We start from the raw sequence: 27,224 nt of genomic DNA on the forward strand, positions 1-27,224 counted from the left end.
TCCCCTGGGTATCACTTCATTCACCTAGATGAAGGCATTCTGTTTTATTGAAACGTTATTGCTTTTGGATCATTACGGCTTTCCATCCTTATTGTGTTGTGGTTGTGGGCGAGAGTGGAAAAGCTAGCACACGCTGGCCAATTGCCCCTCTTGGACCCTCCACAAGACATCAGCGAGTCAAAGCTGGCAGAGTGGCTACCGCTGCTCGCTCGGAACTGCCTTTACCTTGCTTCTGTTGCCACTTTCCTCAGCAAGAGAGGGTTTTGGTGATCCCATTCTGCACCTGCTTTCTGTACTCCTGCTATAAAAGACTCCGAGGGCCCAGGAAGGAACTAAAATGGCAAAGGGTTTTGTGACGAGCAGAAGCAAATGAAAAACTAAAGGCAGTTCACCAGAAATCACTATCGCACGTTAGAGACAGTCAGCCAGCTCCCATTCCCGGGTGCCAGATAAACACTTATTACTAGCACATTCCTGGCAGAGAGTTTCAGCATTATTGATTCCCAGCAGTCTGCAAATTTACGGTCATCGGAAAATCGAGTTGAGTTTTTATGACCCGGTATTATGAGATTTGTGCCCTGCTTTGAGGATTAAATTGTATTCCTGATCAATATTCCATATACGCACAAGTGTACTTGTGTCTCCGTTTGTTTATCCCCTGCCCACGGCACTGAGTCTTTTATTTCTTTACTATCTATGTCAAAGTTTCTAATACAATCTTTGTGAATATTTATGACAGTAAAAGACCTCTCTCGATACGCTGCTGAAGCCATCAAAACATGCAGAATAACTTTTTTAAATGTCCAAAATACGTGTTAAACAATGGAAAAAAGATACTTTCCACCTTTGATTACATTTATTTGCTAAATTGTTAATGCATCTTGAAGCTGCCTTTGAAAGGTTTCGCCTGAAGAATTCAATTTTTCCCCAAATCTAAAGGGTCAGGCTCCTTGCTGGGTGTGTGCAATATGCAAGACCTTTAATAAGTATAATTGGGAGGCACAGTGGTTAGCACGGCTGCCTCGCCGCACCAGGGTCACAGGTTCGATTCCCCGCTGGATCACTGTCTGTGTGCAGTCTGCACGTTCTCCCCGTGTCTGCGTGGGTTTCCTCCGGGTGCTCCGGTTTCCTCCCACAGTCCAAAGATGTACAGGTTGGGTGGATTGGCTGTGCTAAAATTGCCTCATAGTGTACAAAGATTATGGGAATAGGGCGGGGGAGTGGGCCTAGACAGGGTGCTCTATCAGAGGGTCGGTGCTGACTCGATGGGCCGAATGGTCTCCTCCTGCCCTGTAGGAATTCTATGGCTCTGAGTATTTGCATGAATCACTGTCGAGAGTGTTTTTGTGTAAAGCAGGTTAACAGTAAATTTTCTATCATAGAGCGACTGAGCCAATGTGGACATAATTGGACAAGTACGAACTGGTCAAACTTGGCGTGTATTTGACGAGATTGGTCACGTCTGAGCAAACCATTTGAATGTTTTGGGAAGGTTGTGAAGGGCAGTGTGTAGCCGGACTGGTCTTGCACAAGAAATTATTACCAAAATTGAAGGGCAGGTAATTGGAAATAATCTTGTGCTGTTGATTGGTAGGTGCTTGCAATGCCAGGCACAGCGAGAGGATAAAATGTTCATTGTGAGGATTCACCAAACGATGATCCCCAGGATTTTATACTCCTAGCGATGTGAGCATTGCTGGCAGGGTCAGGACTTGTGCCCATCTCTCGTCGCCCCTCAGTTTAATAGGAGGAAGGCTTTGGCCAGCTCAAAAGGCATCCGTCACGTTGGCATGGGATTGGAGTCACATGCAGGCGAGACTGAGTAAGAAGAACAAATCGGCTTAGCTGGGAATTACGGTGGAGCAAAGGGATTTGGATGTCTGTGTGCACCGTTCTCTCACACTTACCCAAAAAGCCGAATGAAAAGTTGGCATTTATCTTGAGGGTTGGGGGGGATATGAATACAAAAATACGTATGAAGGGAGTCATACGTAAACTGCACAGAGCCTTGATCAGATTCCACCTGCAGTATAACTAACGGCCAACATCAGGAGAGAGGGACGTGCACTTGAGGGAAATGCAGTACAGATTCCGCAGAATAATACTGACACTCTCGGGCTTCTGTGCCACTCAGAGTTTGCATAAACGTGGCTCCCGTTCCCTTGGGTTTGCAGGGCTGAGGAGTGAGTTGATTCAGGTGTTTACAATGATAAATGGGTTCAGTGAGCTCAAAGGAGAGAACTGATTTCCTCTGGACATCAGGAAGGACTTTTTAACGCACAGGCTAGTGCGAATGCCGAATCTCTTCTCCCTCCAATTCGAAAACCCCGCCCACGCTCGGCTCAGTGGAGACTTCAAAGGCGGAATTTGATCAGAGTTTTGTTTGGTACGTGTATCGGGCGGGTTGTTTCAATGGCGTGTAAGTGGAGTTGCGGTACGGCCTGTTCTAGTTGTGGGAGAGGTTTTACAGGTTGAATAGCTGTCTCCTGTTCCCATCCTCCATATTTCAGATACCCCATAAACAGCAGCTCAGGAGATTACTTTGTAAAGGTCCAACAATGTGCTGGTTAGGTGAACAGAGCAGGGGAATGGGCCTGTGTAAGCTGCTCTTTTGGAGGGTCGGTGCAAACTCGACGGGCCGAATGGCCTGCACTATGAGGATCGAGTGAAGGGTTTTCCATAAGTATTCTCGAGACAGTAACAGAAAATACTGGACAATCTCAGCAGGTCTGGCGGCATTTGTCGACCTAACGATGACTCTGACATGATATGTTGGATGACGACCTCGGGCACAGTTTGTGTGACATGTATTTTTCCTACAAGCTTGTGTAATTATTTTAGTTAATACGGAGCCGGACTGAAATGGTTTGGGATTGTTTGAGGGCTGTGTGAGATTTACTCCTGTCTGGAGACAGGAGGGCAGGTAGGCAGGCAGCTGCTGGGAATAAAGATTCCATTTGAGAATCAGGTCTCCCGTCAACAGCAGTGTTATGTTCCTGTGTGCTAGAGTTTAGTTTCTGTTTCGGTCGCAGGCATTCCCAATAGCAGGCTTGGAAATCATCATCCTCCCACAGCTCTCGGGCACCACTCAAAACAATAAAGCTGTGTGTAGCTGAATGTGATAGATCATCGTATAAATATGGGAACCCCAGGCCTTTGGAAATGGGCTGCTGCTGCTGGTCACCAAGTCTGCATCCACCCCTGTCACTACTGTTATGGGTCAGGGTTTAGAGAACCCCAAATCATGGAGTTCACCTGACCCACAACGTTTACTAGATTGTGGTCTGGGGAGCACACGGCCCACTCTACAGGTGTGGGACAGCAGAAATGGAAAAGTATTTTTTAAAGCAAAACAATGTTCATTCTATGAACTCAAGTTAACCTTTTAAAACATACAGTGAACACCGTAGCAACCATCAATTCAAATACAACTCCAAAGAATACAACACTAAGTAATCCTTAAGCTTTCCTTTTTAACATCCATAAGACTTTAAAAAAAACTTAACAGAAGCACATCAGGTTAAAGTCACTACTGAGAGCAGTTATTAGTTTTAAATCACCAAAGGATCGATTTACAGTTTTTAGATTACAGTGAGAGAGACTAATACCCCTTCTGGCTGTGACTGCAGCTATCCAGCTCTGAAAACGAAACTAAAACACACCCTGCAGCAAACAGCCTAAAACGAAAGTAAAAAGCTGACAGACAGCCCAGCTCCACCCACTCTCTGACATCACTGATAAACACCCATTTCTTAAAGGTACTCTCACGTGACACTACTGCGAAATCTCTAACCTGTTGACATTGTCGCATCGCAATGTCCCTAATCAGAACCGTGTGTCCGCGCTGCCAGTTTGTCCTGTGATTGGTTAATAGCAAGGTGGGGGGGGGGAGGGGAAGGAGATTAATATCATCTTACTTCCCACTACCCCCATTCGCTCTTCCTGCAGCCCAGTTGGGGTTTATGGGATTCAGATAAGCAGAATAACTGCCTGAATACAGGTCTTTTAGAGTCCATTGCTGAAGCCATCACTAGTACAGAAGGTAACTCTTCAGAGAGGCTGTTAGTGGTAGCGAGTGGATTTCATTCAAGCGATCCCTGCCTAGAGCGACCCGTACTGAACGTCGACAAAGATCCATCAACGGCAGTGGGCCGCACGGTAGCACAAGTGGACAGCACTGTGGCTTCACAGCTCCAGGGTCCCAGGTTCGATTCCCCGCTGGGTCACTGTCTGTGCGGGTGCTCCGGTTTCCTCCCACAGTCCAAAGATGTGCAGGGTAGGTGGATTGGTCACGCTAAATTACCCCTTAATTGGAAAAAATAAATTGGGTACTCGAAATTTAAAAACTGAGTGTCCAACGCTGGGAGTTTGTGCTGTGATTGGTTATTGCTGGGCTAATAGCAAGGGGAGGGGGGGGAAGGAGATTAATATCATCTTACTTCCCACTACCCCCATTCGCTCTTTCTGCAGCCCAGTTGGGGTTTACGGGATTTATGGGCGGCACGGTAGCATAGTGGTTAGCACTGTTGCTTCACAGTGTCAGGGTCCCGGGTTCGATTCCCCGCTGGGTCACTGGGTCGTGCGGAGTCTGCACGTTCTCCCCGTGTCTGCGTGCGTTTCCTCCGGGTGCTCCGGTTTCCTCCCTCAAGTCCTGAAAGACGTGCTGTTAGGTGATTGGACATTCTGAATTCTCCCTCTGTGACCCGAACAGGCGCCGGGGTGTGGCAACTAGGGGATTTTCACAGTAACGTCATTGCAGTGTTAATGTGAGCCAATTACACTAATAAAGCTTATTATTTGTGGAGCGGACGGGGAAATGGGGTTACAGTCAACGACTCCAGCTGATGGGCGAGAATCGCTTCCGTCGTGCACTGGGGTTTGCTTGCTGGGCTGCCTTTGCGAATCATCGCTAAGGGATTTCCACCCATGACCCAATGAAGATGCCACGGCGGGTTCCTGTGAATACTGTCTGCGGAGGAATTTTATATGTCGAGGCAGCCCATTCTTGGCTTTGACGCAGTTCCAGCACCAGCACTATTTCTGGGAGAAATGTTGTGATCAGTTGGTTTTGTGAATAGTTGTGGTTGAGTCATGCCGGGGAAAACCAGTGTTCAGTACTTACTGTTAGCAACTGTCAATGAGATATCACCAGGCTCTTGCACCATCTGTGAAGACTATGAAGACTTTTCAGATTCGATTCCCCGCTGGGTCACTGTCTGTGCGGAGTCTGCACGTTCTCCCCGTGTCTGCGTGGGTTTCCTCCGGGTGCTCCGGTTTCCTCCCACACATCCCCAAAGACATGCACGGTAGGTGGATTGGCCATGATAAATTGCCCTTAGTGTCCAAAGGGGTTGGGTGGGGTTGCTGGGTTACGGGTAGGTGTGGGCTTAAATGGGGTGCTCTTGCCAAGGGCTTGTGCAGACTTGATGGGCTGAATGGCCTCCTTCTGCACTGTAAATTCTATGGGTCTATGCCTCTGAAAATGGAGGCAGAGTACTTTACTTGCTCTTTATTCCCATCGCTCGCCTCCACCTCTTCATTCATGGCCCCACTCCTTTCCTCCGGTTACTCAGGCGTACGTGGTTTAAATGGACTTTCAAAAATAATTTGGTCATCTGACGCGGAGGTTTATGGCAAAGATAAAGGCAGATGGAACAAAGGGGCTCAGTTCAGGTGGGCGGAGGGCAGGCTGAGGACAGAAAGGCCGGGGATAAAAGCAGGGTTTCTCGCACTGAAGAAACGTCAGTGCTGTTCCACGGGGGTAAATGGTGTGGCTTCCTTTAGTGAGCTGATGATTCAGGTGGAACAACACCAGTTTGTGTCTGTGGCAAAAGTTGCGTAAGAACACCAAGAGACATAGACTGGGTCCAGATGAAATTCAGTGCAAATATACAAATGTATTTTAAACAGCTCAGGTCAGGAATGCGAATGATGAGGCTTTAACTGGCCGATGGAGGCATAGGGACTATGCTACACCGATACCCCTGCCATTATTGGTGGCTTGGCATTCAAACTTGTTATTGTGCCTAAAGGCATCAAATGAAATGAAATGAAAATCGCTTATTGTCACAAGTAGGCTTCAAATGAAGTTACTGTGAAAAGCCCCTAGTCGCCACATTCCGGCACCTGTTCGGGGAGGCTGGTACGGGAATTGAACCGTGCTGCTGGCCTGCCTTGGTCTGCTTTAAAAGCCAGCTATTTAGCCCAGTGTGCTAAACCAGCCCCTTGGAAGGAGATAATATTGAACTTGCGCAAGTGCCAGGTGATGTGCACGCCATCCGCTGGCATCTGGACAGATGGCACTCTATGTTTCACCAGACAGGTAGCCTCCTGTGGTTTAAGTACCTAGGGTAGTATTGGGAGCAGGAGCGGAGCCTACTGCCCCTCGAGCCTGCCTCCCCATTCAATAAGATCATGCTGAACTTTCCATCCTCGTGTCATCCCATTCCCTGAGACTGAAAGAGCCAACAACTAAACACTCACAACTCTCGAGGGCAGATTCACAACCCTCCATTGTGGAAAAAATGTATCCTCATCTCCGTCCTAAAGCCCCTTATCCTGAGTCTACAACCCCTACTAGCCCATCCAGCAAGGGGAAACAGCCTCTTAGCCCCTGCCATAGAGTCCCTGCACTGCAGAATGAGGCCATTAGGCCCACCGAGTCTGCACCGACCCTCTGAAAGAGCACCCTACCCAGCCCCCCTCCCCTCCCCCATCCTATCCCCCATAATCCTACCGAGCCTGCACATCTTCGGACACTAAGGGGTCATTTGTAGCATGGCCAATCCACCTAACCTGCACATCCCTGTCAAACTCTCTCTGAAATGCAGGAGGGATGGAATGATATGGGGGGGTTTAAACTAATACAGCAGGGGCATGGGAACCTGGATTGTAGTTTTAGGGTAAGGGAGAATGAAAGTAGAGAGGTCAGGAGCACAGATTTGACTTCGCAGGAGGGGGCCAGTGTTCAGGTAGGTGGTTTGAAGTGTGTCTACTTCAATGCCAGGAGTATACGAAACAAGGTAGGGGAACTGGCAGCATGGGTTGGTACCTGGGACTTCGATGTTGTGGCCATTTCGGAGACATGGATAGAGCAGGGACAGGAATGGTTGTTGCAGGTTCCGGGGTTTAGGTGTTATAGTAAGCTCAGAGAAGGAGGCAAAAGAGGGGAGGTGTGGCGCTGCTAGTATTACGGTGGCGGAGAGGATGCTAGATGGGGACTCATCTTCCGAGGTAGTATGGGCTGAAGTTAGAAACAGGAAAGGAGAGGTCACCCTGTTGGGAGTTTTCTATAGGCCTCCTAATAGTTCGAGGGATGTAGAGGAAAGGATGGCGAAGATGATTCTGGATAAGAGCGAAAGCAACAGGGTAGTTATTATGGGAGACTTTAACTTTCCAAATATTGACTGGAAAAGATATAGTTCGAGTACATTAGATGGGTCGTTTTTTGTACAATGTGTGCAGGAGGGTTTCCTGACACAATATGTTGACAGGCCAACAAGAGGAGAGGCCACATTGGATTTGGTTTTGGGTAATGAACCAGGCCAGGTGTTAGATTTGGAGGTAGGTGAGCACTTTGGGGACAGTGACCACAATTCGGTGACGTTTATGTTAGTGATGGAAAGGGATAAGTATACCCCGCAGGGCAAGAGTTATAGCTGGGGGAAGGGCAATTATGATGCCATTAGACATGACTTGGGAGGGATAGGTTGGAGAAGTAGGCTGCAAGTGTTGGGCACACTGGATATGTGGAGCTTGTTCAAGGAACAGCTACTGCGTGTTCTTGATAAGTACGTACCGGTCAGGCAGGGAGGAAGGCGTCGAGCGAGGGAACCGTGGTTTACCAAAGAAGTGGAATCTCTTGTTAAGAGGAAGAAGGAGGCCTATGTGAAGATGAGGTGTGAAGTTTCAGTTGGGGCGATGGATAGTTACAAGGTAGCGAGGAAGGATCTAAAGAGAGAGCTAAGATGAGCAAGGAGGGGACATGAGAAGTATTTGGCAGGTAGGATCAAGGAAAACCCAAAAGCTTTCTATAGGTATGTCAGGAATAAAAGAATGACTAGGGTAAGAGTAGGGCCAGTCAAGGACAAGGATGGGAAGTTGTGTGTGGAGTCTGAAGAGATAGGCGAGATACTAAATGAATATTTTTCGTCAGTATTCACTCAGGAAAAAGAGAATGTTGTGGAGGAGAATGCTGAGCCCCAGGCTAATAGAATAGATGGCATTGAGGTACGTAGGGAAGAGGTGTTGGCAATTCTGGACAGGCTGAAAATAGATAAGTCCCCGGGGCCTGATGGATTTATCCTAGGATTCTCTGGGAAGCCAGGGAAGAGATTGCTGAGCCTTTGGCTTTGATTTTTATGTCATCATTGGCTACAGGAATAGTGCCAGAGGACTGGAGGATAGCAAATGTGGTCCCTTTGTTCAAGAAGGGGAGTAGAGACAACCCCGGCAACTATAGACCGGTGAGCCTCACGTCTGTTGTGGGTAAAGTCTTGGAGGGGATTATAAGAGACAAGATTTATAATCATCTAGATAGGAATAATATGATTAGGGATAGTCAGCATGGCTTTGTGAAGGGTAGGTCATGCCTCACAAACCTTATTGAGTTCTTTGAGAAGGTGACTGAACAGGTAGATGAGGGTAGAGCAGTTGATGTGGTGTATATGGATTTCAGTAAAGCGTTTGATAAGGTTCCCCACGGGAGGCTATTGCAGATAATACGGTGGCTGGGGATTGAGGGTGATTTAGAGATGTGGATCAGAAATTGGCTAGCTGAAAGAAGACCGAGGGTGGTGGTTGATGGGAAATGTTCAGAATGGAGTTCAGTTACAAGTGGCGTACCACAAGGATCTGTTCTGGGGCCGTTGCTGTTTGTCATTTTTATCAATGACCTAGAGGAAGGCGCAGAAGGGTGGGAGAGTAAATTTGCAGACGATACTAAAGTCGGTGGTGTTGTCGACAGTGCGGAAGAATGTTGCAGGTTACAGAGGGACATAGATAAGCTGCAGAGCTGGGCTGAGAGGTGGCAAATGGAGTTTAATGTAGAGAAGTGTGAGGTGATTCACTTTGGAAGGAATAACAGGAATGCGGAATATTTGGCTGATGGTAAAATTCTTGGAAGTGTGGATGAGCAGAGGGATCTCGGTGTCCATGTACATAGAACCCTGAAAGTTGCCACCCAGGTTGATAGGGTTGTGAAGAAGGCCTATGGAGTGTTGGCCTTTATTGGTAGAGGGATTGAGTTCCGGAGTCATGAGGTCATGTTGCAGCTGTACAAAACTCTGGTACGGCCGCATTTGGAGTATTGTGTACAGTTCTGGTCACTGCATTATAGGAAGGACGTGGAGGCTTTGGAGCGGGTGCAGAGGAGATTTACCAGGATGTTGCCTGGTATGGAGGGAAAATCTTATGAGGAAAGGCTGATGGACTTGAGGTTGTTTTCGTTAGAGAGAAGAAGGTTAAGAGGAGACTTCATAGAGGCATACAAAATGATCAGGGGGTTAGATAGGGTGGACAGTGAGAGCCTTCTCCCGCAGATGGAAATGGCTAGCACAAGGGGACATAGCCTTTTTTTTTAGAACAATACAGCGCAGTACAGGCCCTTCGGCCCACAATGTTGCACCGAAACAAAAGCCATCTAACCTACACTATGCCATTATCATCCATATGTTTATCCAATAAACTTTTAAATGCCCTCAATGTTGGCGAGTTCACTACTGTAGCAGGTAGGGCATTCCACGGCCTCACTACTCTTTGCATAAAGAACCTACCTCTGACCTCTGTCCTATCTCTATTACCCCTCAGTTTAAAGTTATGTCCCCTCGTGCCAGCCATTTCCATCCGCGGGAGAGGGCTCTCACTGTCCACCCTATCCAACCCTGATCATTTTGTATGCCTCTATTAAGTCTACTCTTTACCTTCTTCTCTCCAACGAAAACAACCTCAAGTCCATCAGCCTTTCCTCATAAGATTTTCCCTCCATACCAGGCAACATCCTGGTAAATCTCCTCTGCACCCGCTCCAAAGCCTCCACGTCCTTCCTCTAATGCGGTGACCAGAACTGGACGCAATACTCCAAATGCGGCCGTACCAGAGTTCTGTACAGCTGCAACATGACCTCCCGACTCCGGAACTCAATCCCTCTACCAATAAAGGCCAACACTCCATAGGCCTTCTTCACAACCCTATCAACCTGGGTGGCAACTTTCAGGGATCTATGTACATGGACACCTAGATCCCTCTGCTCATCCACACTTTCAACTGAGGGGTAATAGAAAGAGGACAGAGGTCAGAAGTAGGTTCTTTACGCAAAGAGTGGTGAGGCTGTGGAATGCCCTACCTGCAACAGTAGTGAACTCGCCAACATTGAGGCATTTAAAAGTTTATTGGCATAGTGTAGGTTAGATGGCTTTTGTTTTTTGACTTCCCTATGTTCTATATGGGGTCGAGATTGGACCTGTAAAGACTTAATTACCTGCAAAGACTCGCATTCCAAGTCTCATCTTGCATCATTGGCTTTGTCTGTGTGTGTGTTTGTGGTACCCACCTCTTCACTCACCTGAGGAAGGAGCAGCGCTCCGAAAGCTAGTGATTCGAAACAAACCTGTTGGACTTTAATCTGGTGTTGTAAGACTTCTTCCTGTGCTCATCCCAGTCCAAACGCCAGCATCTCCACATCAGAGATTTAAAGAAGTATTGTTGCAGTCAAGATACAAATTTTACCGCAAATGGTTAGCAACTCTCGACCTATTTTATCTATTTCAGTGGGATCATTTCTCATTCTCCTAAACTTGGGGAGAGTATAGGTCCTTTCTACGCTATCTCTCCTCACCAGAAAGCCTCCTCATCCCAGTTTAGCAAACCTTTGCTGCACTCCATCTAAAGGCAAGTATATCCTTCCATGGGTACAGAGACTGTGCACCGTGTTCTCTTCCCATATGTGACTGGAGTTAACTTCTCCACGCTTTTTAAATCTTTATTTAGAAGTGCATGTTGCAAGTATATACCTCCTAACCCCGGAACCGCAGTTCAGCTTTGCTGAGAAAAGAAAGAGACATCCAGTCAAAGCTTTTCATCTGGCATCCATCAGGGCAGGCACAAGAGATGCTGAATTTAAAAGTAGACAACAGTAAATGTTGAAACAAAAGCAGAAAATTGCTGGAAAAACTCAGTAGGCCTGGCAGCATCTGTGGGGAAGGGAGCAGAATTTAATGTTTCGAGTGTAATGTCTTGAGAGCTAAGGAGAGGGAGGACTGTGATGGATTTGATGTTGTATACAGCTACAGAGCTGATTGGCAAGCCGCAGCGAAAGCATTCCTCCCGAAACGCTTTGATTGGTTTCCTTGGTGACGGCTGCTGGGAGACGGGGCCCCCGCGCAGAGGCCCCACCCCCTCTCATCTCGGCCCCGCAGACGATATAGCGCGTGCATGTCATGTGATCCCTCCTTTGCGCGGTCATGCGTACACATGTACATCATCAAAGTCCTGGACAGCATCGGAAATTGTGCGCAGTGATGCGATGCAATTTAAAAATGTTTGGTAGTTGCCTTTGGTTCCACTGTACTCCCTGGGAATCCGGATTCCATCCATAATAATTTGAAAACACAGATGGGTAATTTGAAAACACCCACTCACAATGTACATCCATGTGACAGCGTTAGATTTGCATTTTCCATTCGTGTTTTAGATTTGTACTTCAAGATTGGTGGGCATTTTCTCTTCAAAATGAAACTAGCAATTCTGCTGCCAAAATTCTGGTTTTTGGTATCTGGAATATTGATTTGTGTTGGGAAAGGTTGGCAGCTCTCTGATTGCGAGGAGGTGGAGCAGCTGGGGCAGGGTTAAAGGACAGGGATAGGTGGGAGACGTGAGAGATTGCAACAAATATGTGTGGGGCACAAGACGGAGGAGGTGTTAATGGCAGTGTGAAGGACGATGGTACTGCCATGAAGGTAAGATCGCAGAGTCTGTTAATAAGAGAACAAAACTGATGAATAAGTGACAGATGGCCGAGTTATCGGAAAGAATGTTTGGATCAAAAAGCAGGGTTTAAGATGGAGGGGAGAGGTCACGGTCCAAAGTTGTTGTCCTGAAGGCTAATTGGAAGATGAGGTGCTGCTCTGGGCTTCACCGGGACATTGCAGCAGGCTGAGGACGGACATGTGGACATGAGAGCAGGGCGGTGAGTTAAAATGGCGATCAACAGGGAGGTCAGGGGCATGCTTACGGACTGAGCGATGGTAGCACTGCTGCCTCACAGCGCCAGGGACCCGGGTTTAATTCTGACCTCGGGTGACTGGCTGTGCGGCGTCTGCACGTTCTCCCCGTGTGTGCGTGGGTTTCCTCCGGGTGCTCCGGTTTCCTCCCACAACCCCAAAGATGTGCAGGTTAGGTGATTGGTTTAGCACAGTGGGCTAAACAGCTGGCTTGTAATGCAGAACAAGGCCAGCAGCACGGGTCAATTCCCGTACCAGTCCTGCCGGAATGTGGCGACTAGGGGCTTTTCACAGTAACTTAATTGAAGTCTACTTGTGACAATAAGCGATTATTATGATTGGCCACGCTAAAATTGCCCCTTAGCCAAAGATGTGTAGGTTAGGAAGGGTTACTAGGATGTGGGGATAGGGTGGGGGCCTGGGTAGGGCACTCTTTCAGAGGGTTGGTGCAGACTCGATGGGTAGAATGGCGTCCTCCTGCGGATTCTGTGGTTCTATGGTGTTCCGCAAAGTGATCACTGGGTCTGCATTTACTCTCCCCAATGTCATGGAGACAGTACTGGGAGCAGCGAATGCAGCAGACACTGCACGTGAAACTGGGGTGCTGACCGCTTCCTGCATGGGAACACGTCCAGACATGATACCATTTTTGAATAAACAAAAGCACGGGGAACATCAGCTTCTCGGTGCATTCGCCATGGCAACGTCTCGACCAATCAGAGGCAAATTACCAACCGGTCAGCACCCGTTTGCTGATGTGTGCAAGATGAAAAGCTTTGACAGAATGTCTTTTTTTTAAGCAAAGCAAAGCTGAAGTCTGTGTTACCAAGCAACCAGAGGTGGTCAATTTTATCCATTCATCAGCATTCAAGTGAATGTCCAGTTTAGGCCAACCACTTAGAACATAGAACAGCACAGAACAGGCCCTTCAGCCCTCGATGTTGTGCCGAGCCTTGTCCGAAACCAAGATCAAGCTATCCCACTCCCTGTCATTCTGGTGTGCTCCATGTGCCTATCCAATAACCGCTTGAAAGTTCCTAAAGTGTCCGACTCCACTATCACAGCAGGCAGTCCATTCCACACCCTAACCACTCTCTGAGTAAAGAACCTACCTCGGACATCCCTCCTATATCTCCCACCCTGAATCTTATAGTTATGCCCCCTTGTAACAGCTACATCCACCCGAGGAAATAGTCTCTGAACGTCCACTCTATCTAGCCCCCTCATCATCTTATAAACCTCTATTAAGTCGCCTCTCATCCTCCTCCGCTCCAAAGAGAAAAGCCCTAGCTCCCTCAACCTTTCCTCATAAGACCTATCCTGCAAACCAGGCAGCATCCTGGTAAATCTCCTTTCCACCCTTTCCAATGCTTCCACATCCTTCCTATAGTGAGGTGACCAGAACTGCACACAATACTCCAAATGTGGTCTGACTAGGGTCATGTATAGTTGCAGCATAACCCCTCTTAAACTCAAGCCCTCTGTTAATAAACACTAACACACTCAGGAAAAAGATAATGTTGTGGAGGAGAATGCTGAGCCCCAGGCTAATAGAATAGATGGCATTGAGGTACGTAGGGAAGAGGTGTTGGCAATTCTGGACAGGCTGAAAATAGATAAGTCCCCGGGACCTGATGGGATTTATCCTAGGATTCTATGGGAGGCCAGGGAAGAGATTGCTGGACCTTTGGCTTTGATTTTTATGTCATCATTGGCTACAGGAATAGTGCCAGAGGACTGGAGGACAGCAAATGTGGTCCCTTTGTTCAAAAAGGGGAGCAGAGACAACCCCGGCAACTATAGACCGGTGAGCCTCACGTCTGTAGTGGGTAAAGTCTTGGAGGGGATTATAAGAGACAAGATTTATAATCATCTAGATAGGAATAATATCAGGGATAGTCAGCATGGCTTTGTGAAGGGTAGGTCATGCCTCACAAACCTTATTGAGTTCTTTGAGAAGGTGACTGAACAGGTAGACGAGGGTAGAGCAGTTGATGTGGTGTATATGGATTTCAGCAAAGCGTTTGATAAGGTTCCCCACGGTAGGCTATTGCAAAAAATACGGAGGCTGGGGATTGAGGGTGATTTAGAGATGTGGATCAGAAATTGGCTAGCTGAAAGAAGACAGAGGGTGGTGGTTGATGGGAAATGTTCAGAATGGAGTACAGTCACAAGTGGAGTACCACAAGGATCTGTTCTGGGGCCGTTGCTGTTTGTCATTTTTATCAATGACCTAGAGGAGGGCGCAGAAGGGTGGGTGAGTAAATTTGCAGACGATACTAAAGTCGGTGGTGTTGTCGATAGTGTGGAAGGATGTAGCAGGTTACAGAGGGATATAGATAAGCTGCAGAGCTGGGCTGAGAGGTGGCAAATGGAGTTTAATGTAGAGAAGTGTGAGGTGATTCACTTTGGAAGGAATAACAGGAATGCGGAATATTTGGCTATTGGTAAAGTTCTTGAAAGCGTGGATGAGCAGAGGGATCTAGGTGTCCATGTACATAGATCCCTGAAAGTTGCCACCCAGGTTGATAGGGTTGTGAAGAAGGCCTATGGAGTGTTGGCCTTTATTGGTAGAGGGATTGAGTTCCGGAGTCGGGAGGTCATGTTGCAGCTGTACAGAACTCTGGTACGGCCGCATTTGGAGTATTGTGTACAGTTCTGGTCACCGCATTATAGGAAGGACGTGGAGGCTTTGGAGCGGGTGCAGAGGAGATTTACCAGGATGTTGCCTGGTATGGAGGGAAAATCTTATGAGGAAAGGCTGATGGACTTGAGGTTGTTTTCGTTGGAGAGAAGAAGGTTAAGAGGAGACTTAATAGAGGCATACAAAATGATCAGGGGGTTGGATAGGGTGGACAGTGAGAGCCTTCTCCCGCGGATGGATATGGCTGGCACGAGGGGACATAACTTTAAACTGAGGGGTAATAGATATAGGACAGAGGTCAGAGGTAGGTTCTTTACGCAAAGAGTAGTGAGGCCGTGGAATGCCCTACCTGCTACAGTAGTGAACTCGCCAACATTGAGGGCATTTAAAAGTTTATTGGATAAACATATGGATGATAATGGCATCGTGTAGGTTAGATGGCTTTTGTTTCGGTGCAACATCGTGGGCCGAAGGGCCTGTACTGCGCTGTATTGTTCTATGTTTCTATGTTCTACACTATAAGCCTTCTTCACGCCTCTATCCACTTGATGGGCAACCTTCAGAGATCTGTGGACATGAACCCCAAGATCTCTCTGTTCCTCCACATTCCTCAGAACCCTGCCATTGACCCTGTAATCCGCATTCAAATCTTTTCGACCAAAATGAATCACCTCGCACTTATCAGGGTTAAACTCCATCTGCCATTTTTCGGCCCAGCTCTGCATCCTATCAATGTCTCTTTGCAGCAATGTGGGGTAGCACGGTAGCATTGTGGATAGCACAATTGCTTCACAGCTCCAGGGTCCCAGGTTCGATTCCGGCTTGGGTCACTGTCTGTGCGGAGTCTGCACATCCTCCCCGTGTCTGCGTGGGTTTCCTCCGGGTGCTCCGGTTTCCTCCCACAGTCCAAAGATGTACAGGTTGGGTGGATTGCCCTTAGTGTCCAAAATTGCCCTTAGTGTTGGGTGGGGTTACTGGGTTATGGGGATAGGGTGGCGGTGTTGACCTTGGGTAGGGTGCTCTTTCCAAGAGCCGGTGCAGACTCGATGGGCCGAATGGCCTCCTTCTGCACTGTACATTCTATGATAATCTATGATGACAACAGCCCTCCACCTCATCCACTACTCCACCAATCTTGGTGTCATCAGCAAAGTTACTGACCCACCCTTCAGCCCCTTCCTCCAAATCATTGATTAAAAATCACAAATAGCAGAGGACCCAGCACTGCTCCCTGTGGTACATCGCTGGTAACTGGTCTGCAGTCTGAACATTTTCCATCCACCACCACCCTCTGTCTTCTATGTGATAGCCAGTTACTGATCCAATTGGCCAAATTTCCCTCTATCCCACACCTCCTTACTTCATGAGCCAACCATGGGGAACCTTATCAAATGCCTTACTAAAATCCATGTCTACGACATCAACTGCTCTACCTTCATCTACACACTTAGTTACCTCCTCAAAGAATTCAATCAAATTTGTGAGGCAAGACCTACCCGTCACGAATCCGTGTTGACTATCCCGGATTAAGCTGCATCTTTCCAAATGGTCATAAATCCTATCATTCAGGACCTTTTCCATTATCTTCCGACCACCGAAGAAAGACTAACTGGCCTATAATTACCAGGGTCATTCCTGTTCCCTTTCTTGAACAGAGGAACAACATTCGCAACTCTCCAGTCCTCTGGCACTATCCTCGTGGACAGCGAGGACCCAAAGATCAAAGCCAAAGGCTCTGCAATCTCATCCCTTGCCTCCCAAAGAATCCTTGGGTATATCCCATCTGGCCCAGGGGACTTGTCGACCCTCAGGTTTTTCAAAATTGCGAATACATCCTTCCTCAGAACATCTACTTCCTCCAGCTTACCCGCCTGAATCACACTCTCATCCTCAAAAACATGGCCCCTCCTTTGTGAACACTGAAGAAAAGTATTCATTCAACGCCTCCTATTTCTTCTGACTCCATGCACAAGTTCCCACTACTGTCCTTGACCGGCCCTACCCTCACCCTGGTCATTCTTTTATTTCTCACATAAGAGTAAAAAGCCTTGGGGTTTTCCTTGATCCGACTCACCAAGGACTTCTCATGCCCCCTCCTAGCTCTCCTAAGCCCTTTCTTCAGCTCATTCCTTGCTACCTTGTAACCCTCAAGCGACCCTACTGAACCTTGTTTTCTCATCCTTACATACGCTTCCTTTTTCCTCTTGACAAGACATTCAACCTCTTTTGTGAACCATGGTTCCCTCACATGGCCATTTCCTCCCTGCCTGACAGGGACATGCCTATCAAGGACAAGCTCCACTTTTCATTTGTGCCTTTCCCTGACAGTTTCTGTTCCCATCTTATGCTCCCTAATTCTTGCCTAATCGCATCATAATTACCCCTCCCCCAATTATAAACCTTGCCCTGCCGTATGGCCCTATCCCTCTCCATTGCAATAGTGAAAGACACCGAATTGTGGTCACTATCTCCAAAGTGCTCTCCCACAAACAAACCTAACATTGAGGGCATTTAAAAGTTTATTGGATAAGCATATGGATGATAATGGCATAGTGTAGGTTGGATGGCTTTTGTTTTTTGACTTCCCATGTCGGTGCAACATCGTGGGCCGAAGGGCCTGTTCTGCGCTGTATCGTTCTATGTTCTATGTTCTAACACTTGGCCCGGTTCATTACCCAGTACCAAATCCAATGTGGCTCCCCCCCTCTTGTCGGCCTATCCACATATTGTGTCAGGAAACCCTCCTGCACACACTGTACAAAAACTGCCCCATCCGAACTGTTCGACCTATAGAGGTTCCAATCAATATTTGGAAAGTTAAAGTCACCCATGACAACTACCCTGAGACCACCACACTTATCCATAATCTGTTTTGCAATTTCTTCCTCCACATCTCTATTACTATTTGGGGGCCTATAGAAAACTCCCAACAATGTGACCGCTCCTTTCCTATTTCTAACTTCGGCCCATATTACCTCAGTAGGCAGATCCCCTTCAAACTGCCTTTCTGAGGCCGTTAAAACTATCCTTGATTAACAATGCAACTCCTCCACCTCTTTTACCACCTTCCCTACTCTTACTGAAACATCTATACCCTGGAACTTCCAACAACCATTCCTGTCCCTGTTCTAACCACGTCTCCGTAATGGCCACAACATCGTAGTCCCAAGTACCAATCCTCGCTCCAAATTCACCTACCTTATTCCGGATGCTCCTTGCATTGAAGTAGACACACATCAACCCACCTTTCTGTCTGCCGGTACACTCCTGCGACCTTGATACCCTCCTCAGTACCTCACTACTCTCGACACTGGCTTCTGGAACACAGCTCGTTTTCCAGCCCCCTGACAAATTAGTTTAAACCCCCCCGAAGAGCCGTAGCAAATTTCCCTCCCAGGATATTGGTGCCCCTCTGGTTCAGGTGCAAACCGTCCTGTCTGTACAGGTCCCACCTTCCCCAGAATGTGCTCCAATTATCCACGTACCTGAAACCCTCCCTCCTACACCATCCCTGCAGCCACGTGTTTATCTGCACTCTCTCCCTGTTCCTCACCTCACTAGCACGTGGCACCAGCAACAAACCAGAGATGACAACATGGTTTGTCCTGGCTCTCAGCTTCCACCCTAGCTCCCCAAATTCCTGTTTTAAATCCCCGTCCCTTCTCTTACCTATGTCGTTGGTACCGATGTGTACCACGACTTGTGACTGCTCCCCCTCCCCTTTAAGGATTCTGAAAACACGGTCCGAGACGTCACGGACCCTGGCACCCGGGAGGCAACATACCATCCGTGAGTCTCTTTCGCTGCCACAGAACCGTCTGTCTGTCCCTCTAACTATCGAGTCCCCAATAACTATTGCTCTCCTGCTCTCCCTCCTTCCCTTCTGAGCCACAGGGACGGACTCAGTGCTGGAGATCCGTTCACCGTGGCTTACCCCTGGTAGGTCGTCCCCCTCAACAGTATCCAAAATGGTATACTTGTCACTGAGGGGAATGACCACAGAGGATCCCTGCACTGACTGCTTCCTCCCAGCCCCTCTCACCGTCACCCATCTATCTTGATTCTTCGGAGTAACTACATCCCTGAAGCTACTATCTATGACCACCTCTGCCTCCCGAATGATCCGAAGTTCATCCAGCTCCAGCTCCAGTTCCCTAACGCGGTTTCTGAGGAGCTGGAGATGGGTGCACTCCCCACAGGTGAAATCAGCAGGGACACTGGCGGCATCCCTCACCTCAAACATTCTGCAGGAGGAACATTGCATTGCCTTCCCTGCCATCCCCTCTCGATAAAGAAAGAAAGAGCTTACCTGTTATTCACTCTACCCCTGAGGTTAGAGGAGGTGGAAGGGTGGGGGACACTACAAGCCTAGGGTTTAGAAACTGCCCAACTTAAATACAGGTAAAAATAAAACACTTAACCAGCAACCACTGCACCCCACACGAGATGTGTGGTCCTGCGCAAACAATTTAAATCTTTACTACTTACCCAGCACTCTGTCCTCACTCCAACCGGATTCAGCTGGAAACTCCCTACAGTAAGTTTTTTAAAGATGTACTCCCCTTCTCAGCAAGCACTCACTCAGCAACCACTGCGCCCCGCATGATAACACCTCGTGTAAAAGAAAAACTACTTACCAGTCACCAGCCAATCACTTACTTGCAGGCTGTGACATCACGGTTCAACTTCTTTCTACTTCTACCTGCCCTCGAGTCTCCCTCTTGATCTTTACTCGGCTGGGATCCTTAGTGATTGTCTTTTTTTTGGTTAGAGGAGGAGGTCGGGAGGGAAACACTGAAGAAGTGTTTCGGGTTTAACTGTCACTTGACAACAGCTCCTCCACAAACCACCTTCAAGATACGGTGACCGCAATGCACTGATGCAAATTTTCCCCGCAACAGCCAATCAGCAGCTCCACTCTACTGCCCTCTGCTGGATTAAACCCAATTCACACAATTTTAACATAAGGATATGGTCCCTGTACCATTGTAGCGACGGTTTCTTATCCTTGTATCTCTGCATGAGTGACCTACATACGATTCTGACAATGCTCGTGCGCTGTTTACTGTTTTACTATTTTAGGGATGCTGTATAAATATAAGTTGTTGCCTTCACCGAAAGCTTCTATACTTATACTTTCATGCTTAAAATTAAATAAATGTTTCCCATATCCTGTTTGGAAAAAAACACAAACTGGCTTCCAGCCAGGAGTTTGGGTGGTTTATTTAAAGAACAGTGGGGTGGCCAAAGTGAGTTACAGACTGGAGTCTACTGACTTCCAGTGAAGTCTAGAAAGGGAACTGTGGCCAAACCATGGCTTACAAGGGAAGTTAGAGACAGTATTAGATTCAAAGCAGAGGCATACAGATTAGCAAGAAAAGGCAATAGGCCTGAGGATTGGGAACAGTTTCAAATTCAGCAAAGGCAGAGCAAGGGATTGATTAAGAAGGGAAAATACAATTTGAAAATAGGCTAGTGGGGAGCGTAAAAGTTGACTGTAAAAGTTTCTATAGGTATGTAAAGGGAATAAGATTAATAAAAAGTAATGTAGGCCCCTTCCAGTCAGAAACGGGGGATTTCATAACCGGGAACAAAGAAATGGCTGAGGAACTGAATTCATACTTTGCTTCTGTCTTCACAAAGGAAGACAGCGGAAGGTCTGAGAACCATAACTTTTAGGGGGAGCAGAAGGAAATTAGTATTGGTAAAGAAATGGTTTTGGGGGATGTCATGGGATTGAAGGCGGACAAATCTCCAGGGCCGGATACTCTTCATCCCAGAGTACTTAAGGAAGTGGCCCTAGAAATAGTAGATCCATTGGTCATTTTCCAAAATTCTTTGGACTCTGGAATGGTTCGTACAGATTGGAGGGTAGCGAATGTAACCCCGCTATTCAAAAAGGGAGGGAGAGAGAGAACAGGGAATTATAGACCAGTGAGCCTAACGTCGGTAGTAGGGAAGTTGCTGGAGTCCATTATCAAGGATTTCCTAGGACAGCATTTGGAAAGCAGAGGTTTAATCAGACAGAGTCAGCGCGGATTTATGAAAGGAAAATCATGCCTGTCAATTCTTTCAAGATGTAACTCATAGTTGACCAGGGAGAACCGGTGGATGTGGTTTATTTAGACTTTCACAAGGCTTTCGACAAGGTCTCACACAGCAGATTAATATGTGAAGTTAAAGCTCATGGGATTACGGGTAGTGGCTTGAGATGGATAGAAAGCTTGTTAGCAGACAGGAAGCAATAAGTTGGAATAAATCGGGCTTTATCCGATTGGTGGGCAGTGACTAGTGGGGTACCGCAGGGATCTGTGCCAGGATTCCAACTGTTCATGTTATATATTGATGATTGGACGCGAGGGAATTAAATGTATTATCTCCAAATTTGCAGATGATATAAAGTTGGGAGGGGGAGGTGAGCTGTGAGGAGGCTGCAGAGATGCTTCAGTGGGATTTGGACAGGCTGGGTGAGTGGGTACATGCATGGCAGAGGCAGTATAATGTGGGTAAATGTGAGGTTGCAAGAATAGGAAGGCAGATTATTATTTGAATGGGTGTAAATTGAGAGAGGCGGATACTCAGCGAGATCTTGGTGTCCTCGTGCATCAGTCGCTGAAAGTGGGCGCACAGGTACAGCCGGCAGTAAAGAAGGCAAATGGTCTGTTGGCCTTCATAGCGAGAGGATTTGAGTATAGAAACATGGAAAATAAGAGCAGGGGGAGGCCATTCGGCCCTTCGAGCTGCTCCACCATTCATTATGATCGTGGCTGATCACCCAACTCAATAGCCTAATCCCGCTTCCCCCCCATGTCCTTTGATCCCCTTCGCCATCAGAGCGATATCGAGCTGCTTCTTGAAAACATCAATGTTTTGGCCTCACCTACTTCCTGTGGTAACGGATTCCACAGGCCGACCACTCTCTAGGTGAACAAATTTCTCCTCATTTTGATTTGATTTGATTTATTATTGTCACACGTATCAGTATACAGTGAAAAGTATTGTTTCTTGCATGCTGTACAAACAATGCACCCCGTACATAGGGAAGGAAGGAGAGACTGCAGAATATAATGTTACAGTTATAGCAAGATGTAGAGAAAATATCAACTTAATACGAGGTAGGTCCATTCAAAAGTCTGATGGCAGTCGGGAAGAAGCTGTTCTTGAGTCGGTCGGTACGTGACCTCAAACTTTGGTATCTTTTTCCTGACGGAAGAAGGTGGAAGAGAGAATGTCCAGGGTGTGTGGGGTCCTTAATTATGCTGGCTGCCTTTCCGAGGCAGCGGGAATTGTAGACCGAGTCAATGGATGGGAGGCTGGTTTGCGTGATGGACTGGGCTACATTCATGACCTTTTGTAGTTTCCTGCGGTCTTGGGCAGAGCAGGCTCCATACCGAGCTGTGATACAACAGGAAAGAATGCTTTCCATGGTGCATCTGTAGCAGTTGGTGAGGGTCGTAGCTGACATGCCAAATTTCCTTAGTCTTCTGAGAAAGTAGAGTCGTTGGTGGGCTTTCTTAACTATAGTGTCGGCATGGGGGGACCAGGACAGGTTGTTGGTGATCTGTACACCTAAAAACTTGAAGCTCTCGACCCTTTCTACTTCGTTCCCATTGATGTAGACAAGGGCATGTCCTCCTACGCTTCCTGAACTCGATGACAATCTCCTTCGTTTTGTGGACATTGAGGGAGAGATTATTGTCGTCGCACCAGTTCACCAGATTCTCTATCTCATTCCGGTACTCTGTCTCGTTAATGTTCGAAATCCGACCCACTACGGTGGTGTCATCAGCAAATTTGAAGATCGAGTTGGAGGGGAATTTGGCCAGACAGTCATAGGTGTATAAGGAGTATAGTCGGGGGCTGAGGACACAGCCTTGTGGGGCACCGGTGTTGAGAATGATTGTGGAGGAGGTGTTGTTGCCTATCTTTACTGATAGCGGGACTGTCATATGAGGAGAGATTGAATCGGTTCGGATTAGCTGTATCATCTCTGTCCTAAATGGTCTACCGGTATCCTCAGACTGTGACCTCTGGTTCACCCCCACCATTGGGAACATCCTTCCTGCATCGACCCTGTTCAGTCCCCCCCACCATCGGGAACATCCTTCCTGCATCGACCCTGTCCAGTCCCCCCCACCATCGGGAACATCCTTCCTGCATCGACCCTGTCCAGTCCCCACCACCATCGGAACATCCTTCCTGCATCGACCCTGTCCAGTCCCCCCCACCACCGGGAACATCCTTCCTGCATCGACCCTGTCCAGTCCCCCCCACCATCGGGAACATCCTTCCTGCATCGACCCTGTCCAGTCCCCCCCACCATTGGGAACATCCTTCCTGCATCTACCCTGTCCAGTCCCCCCCACCATCGGGGACATCCTTCCTGCATCCACCCATCCTTCCTGCATCCACCCTGTCCAGTTCCCCCCCCCACCATCGGGAACATCCTTCCTGCATCGACCCTGTCCAGTCCCCCCCCACCATTGGGAACATCTCCTTCCTGCATAGAACATAGAACGTAGAACAATACAGCGCAGTAACAGGCACCTTCGGGCCCACGATGTTTGCACCGAAACAAAAGCCATCTAACCTACACTATGACCATTATCATTCACATATGTTTTATCCAATAAACTTTTAAATGCCCTCAATGTTGGCGAGTTCACTACTGTTGCAGGTAGGGCATTCCAACGGCCTCACTACTCTTTGCGTAAAGAACCTACCTCTGACCTCTGTCCTATATCTATTACCCCTCAGTTTAAAGTTATGTCCCCTCGTGCCAGCCATATCCATCCGCGGGAGAGAAGGCTCTCACTGTCCACTCCCTATCCAACCCCCTAATCATTTTTGTTCTCTCCAACGAAAACAACCTCAAGCCCATCAGCCTTTCCTCATAAGATTTTCCCTCCATACCAGGCAACATCCTGGTAAATCTGGGGGTGGGGGGGAGGTGGGGGTGTGGGGTGGGGGGGAGGTGGGGTGGGGGGGAGGTGGGGTGTGGGGGGGAGGGGGGGGAGGTGGTGGGGGGGGGGTGGGGAGGTTGGGGGGGAGGTGGGGTGGGGGGGGGGGGGAGGTGGGTGGGGCGGGGGGGTGGGAGTGGGGGTGGGGGGTGGGGAGGTGGGGGGGTGGGGGGGGTGGGGAGGGGAGGTGGGGGTGGGGGGTGGGGGGGGGGTGGGGGGGAGGGTGGGGGGGGGTGGGGGGGGGGTGGGGGGGAGGTGGGGGGGAGGGTGGGGGTGGGGTGGGGGGTGGGAGGGGGGTGGGGGGGAGGGTGGGGGTGGGAGGGGGTGTGGGGGGGAGGGGTGGGGGGGTGGGAGGGGGGAGGTGGGGGGAGGGGGTGGGGGGGAGGTGGTGGGATCAGGGCAATGAACTTGATCAGCCACGATCAGAATGAATGGGGAAGCAGGCTGGAAGGGCAGAATGGCCTGCTTCTACTTGCTACGTATCTACGACGTGACCTCTGTGTAGATTATTCTGTGAATAATAGATTTAGATGTTTACTGCAGAGAAGGAGGCCATTCGGCCCATCGTGTGCCCGCCTGTCAGTGAAGATCTGACGACACTAATCCCATTTTGCAACGCTTGACCCCGAGCCCTGGAGGTTGTGGCAGCACCTGTGAAATATCCACCCCCCCTTCCAGGCAGCGAGTTCCAGGCTCCCTCCACCCTCGGGGTGAAAAATGTTTCTCTCAACTCCCCCTCTTAGCCTCCTACCCTACACCCTTCAATCTACGGCCATTGGTTATTGAGTCCTCGACCAATGGACAACGCACCTTCCTATCAACCCTGTCTCTGCACTGGATCTTGTACACCTCTGATAGGTCTCAGGCTTGGGTCACTGTCTGTGCGGAGTCTGCACGTCCTCCCCGTGTCTGCGTGGGTTTCCTCCGGGTGCTCCGGTTTCCTCCCACAGTCCAAAGATGTGCGGGTTAGGTGGATTGGCCGTGATAAATTGCCCTTAATGTCCAAATTGCCCTTGGTGTTGGGTGGAGGTGTTGAGTTTGGGGTGGGGTGCTCTTTCCAAGAGCCGGTGCAGACTCGGGGCCGAATGGCCTCCTTCTGCACTGTAAATTCAATGATAATCTATGATTAATCTAGGACAAAGGTTCGGCACAACATCGTGGGGCGAAGGGCCTGTTCTGTGCTGTATTTTCTATGTTCTCTGTTCTATCTCCCCTCAATCTCCCTGCTGGGGGGAGGGGTCACGTGATGCACATTTTGTTTCGGTCTTTTCTTGGTTTGTACCAGGCCCTCGGATTCGTTGGCTGATATTCTGAGAGATAGAGCTGAGCCAGATTGTTTGAATCCTGGCGTATCCGTGGTGGGCTGCAGAGGGTTTGAGGCAGGATTCTGCCTCCAATGGTGCTGTTGCTTTTCAGTGGGATCCCGCCCCAGAGGGGCTGTGTGCCGGGGGAGGGGGGGGATCGACAGGGCCCGCGGGGGGGCCAGGATTTGCGGGGTGTTTTCGAAGGAGGTGCAGATCGTGGGTGTGTGTACCTGGGTGCGGGTGGGTGTGTGTATCTGGGTGCGGGTGGTGGGTGTGTGTATCTGGGTGCGGGAGTGGGTGTGTGTACCTGGGAGCGGGTGGGTGTGTGTACCTGGGAGTGGGTGGGTGTGTGTACCTGGGTGCAGGCGGGTGTGTGTACGGCTGGGTGGGTGTGTGTCCCTGGTTGCGGGGTGGGTGTGTGTCCCTGGTTGCGGGTGGGTGTGTGTACCTGGGTCCAGGTGGGTGTGTGTCCCTGGGAGTGGGTGGGTATGTGTACCTGGGTGCGGGCGGGTATGTGTACCTGGGTGGCGGGCGGGTGTACCTACCTGGGTGCGTGCGGGTGTGTTCCTGGGTGAGGGCGGGTGTGTGTCCCTGGTGCGGGTGGGGTGTGTCCCTGGGTGCGGGTATGTGTACTTGGGTGTGGGTGGGGTGTGTGTACCTGGGTGCGGGTGGGTGTGTGTACCTGAGTGCGGGCAGGTGTACCTGGGTGCGGGGTGGGTGTGTGTACCTGGGTGCGGGCGGGGGGTGTGTGTACCTGGGTGCGGGCGGGGGTGTGTGTACCTGGGTGCGGGCAGGGTGTACCTGGGTGCGGGCGGGTGTGTGTACCTGGGTGCGGGCGGGTGTGTGTACCTGGGTGCGGGCGGGGGTGTGTGTACCTGGGTGCGGGCGGGTGGGTGTTCCTGGGACGTGGGCGGGTGTGTGTACCTGGGTGCGGGCGGGTGTGTGTGTCCCTGGGGGGTGGGTGTGTACCTGGGTGCGGGCGGGTGTGTGTACCTGGGTGCAGGTGGGTGGGTGTTCCTGGGAGTGGGCGTGTACCTGGGTGCGGTGTTGTGTGTGGGCGGGGTGTGTGTCCCTGGGGGTGGGGTGTGTACCTGGGTGCGGGCGGGTGTGTGTACCTGGGTGTGCCGCCATTTCCGCTCCGAGGGCGAGAGCTGAAACGAGGGGGAGAGCTGACTGGTGCTGATTGAACCTGAGGGTCACCACACCTCGGGCGAGGTTGCTTGCAGCCTCCATCAATAACCTCGGCCGGTACGGGGATTGAACCCAGGCTGCTGGTCTCGCTCTGCATCACCAACCAGCCATTCAGCCAACTGAGCTAAACCAGCCCTGGTGTAGTTTCGAGAGCTGTGGTGATGCTTAGCAGTTCGAGCGCAGTGAATCCAATCATCCTACAGCATGGCTCCCACTCCCCCCCGTTACTGCCTCTCATATTGCATCAAAACATTAGGGAATAACGTCTCTGTGAAACTAATTGGAAATGTAATTGTGTGATTTAACAGAATTATGTCGTCATTTCTTTACTTCATCAACCTCATGGCTGCATAAAACCAATTCAGCTGAGTGATTTGGGGAATGCAGGAAGAATGGCTGTTTAAGAAATGTTTATAATGACTGTGGTGCGGGAGTGCTTTTCGCAATCTGGTTATCGGAGAGATTGTGCTACGCTGTCCCAGGTTGAAATTGATGGTGCGCCCACTGTGTTATCCTGTGGTCGCCTCCTACTGTGAGGCGCAGAGATTTCAGTGCTGTGAATCCACCCCATTTCCCTCCCACCTCTCACTCAGCTCCTGTGTTTCACTCTTCATTTCAGTCCCTGAATGGATTTAATTTGCCCGTTGTCAATTGTTTTGTCTTTATGCCAGAGTTTTGATACATTATGATTTATCCGATTTTCCTTTTCCTGATCCAGTTATAGTGATCACTCTAAGCCCTGCTCCTGCCCCATCCCAACGAGCAGGTACCAAATCTCTTTTTTATCATATGCACCGACCTAGACTTTTCTCTCCTCCTTTTTGCTGGTTTATCCTTTGTCTCCATGCTGTTGTGCTTTCCATATTCCCGGAACTCCTCGCCTTCTTGCGGTTTTCAACGTAGCTCC

The 27,224-nt window shown here is 49.2% G+C and overlaps 1 protein-coding gene across 3 annotated transcripts in view; it reads left to right on the top strand.

Moving 5' to 3' along the window:
- map2k7 (mitogen-activated protein kinase kinase 7) overlaps positions 1–27,224 on the top strand; it is a 201,584-nt gene that overhangs the window by 27,728 nt on the left and 146,632 nt on the right. For 2 of the 3 annotated variants that reach the window (XM_072491280.1, XM_072491282.1), the window contains exon 2: positions 27,036–27,083. The exons of the other annotated variant lie outside the window; for it this stretch is intronic. In XM_072491280.1, the coding sequence (XP_072347381.1) occupies positions 27,036–27,083 (48 nt within the window). The remainder of the gene's footprint in view (positions 1–27,035; positions 27,084–27,224) is intronic. 3 annotated transcript variants of the gene reach the window in all.

Source organism: Scyliorhinus torazame, chromosome 27, assembly GCF_047496885.1.
Source record: "Scyliorhinus torazame isolate Kashiwa2021f chromosome 27, sScyTor2.1, whole genome shotgun sequence".
Lineage (NCBI taxonomy): Eukaryota > Metazoa > Chordata > Chondrichthyes > Carcharhiniformes > Scyliorhinidae > Scyliorhinus > Scyliorhinus torazame.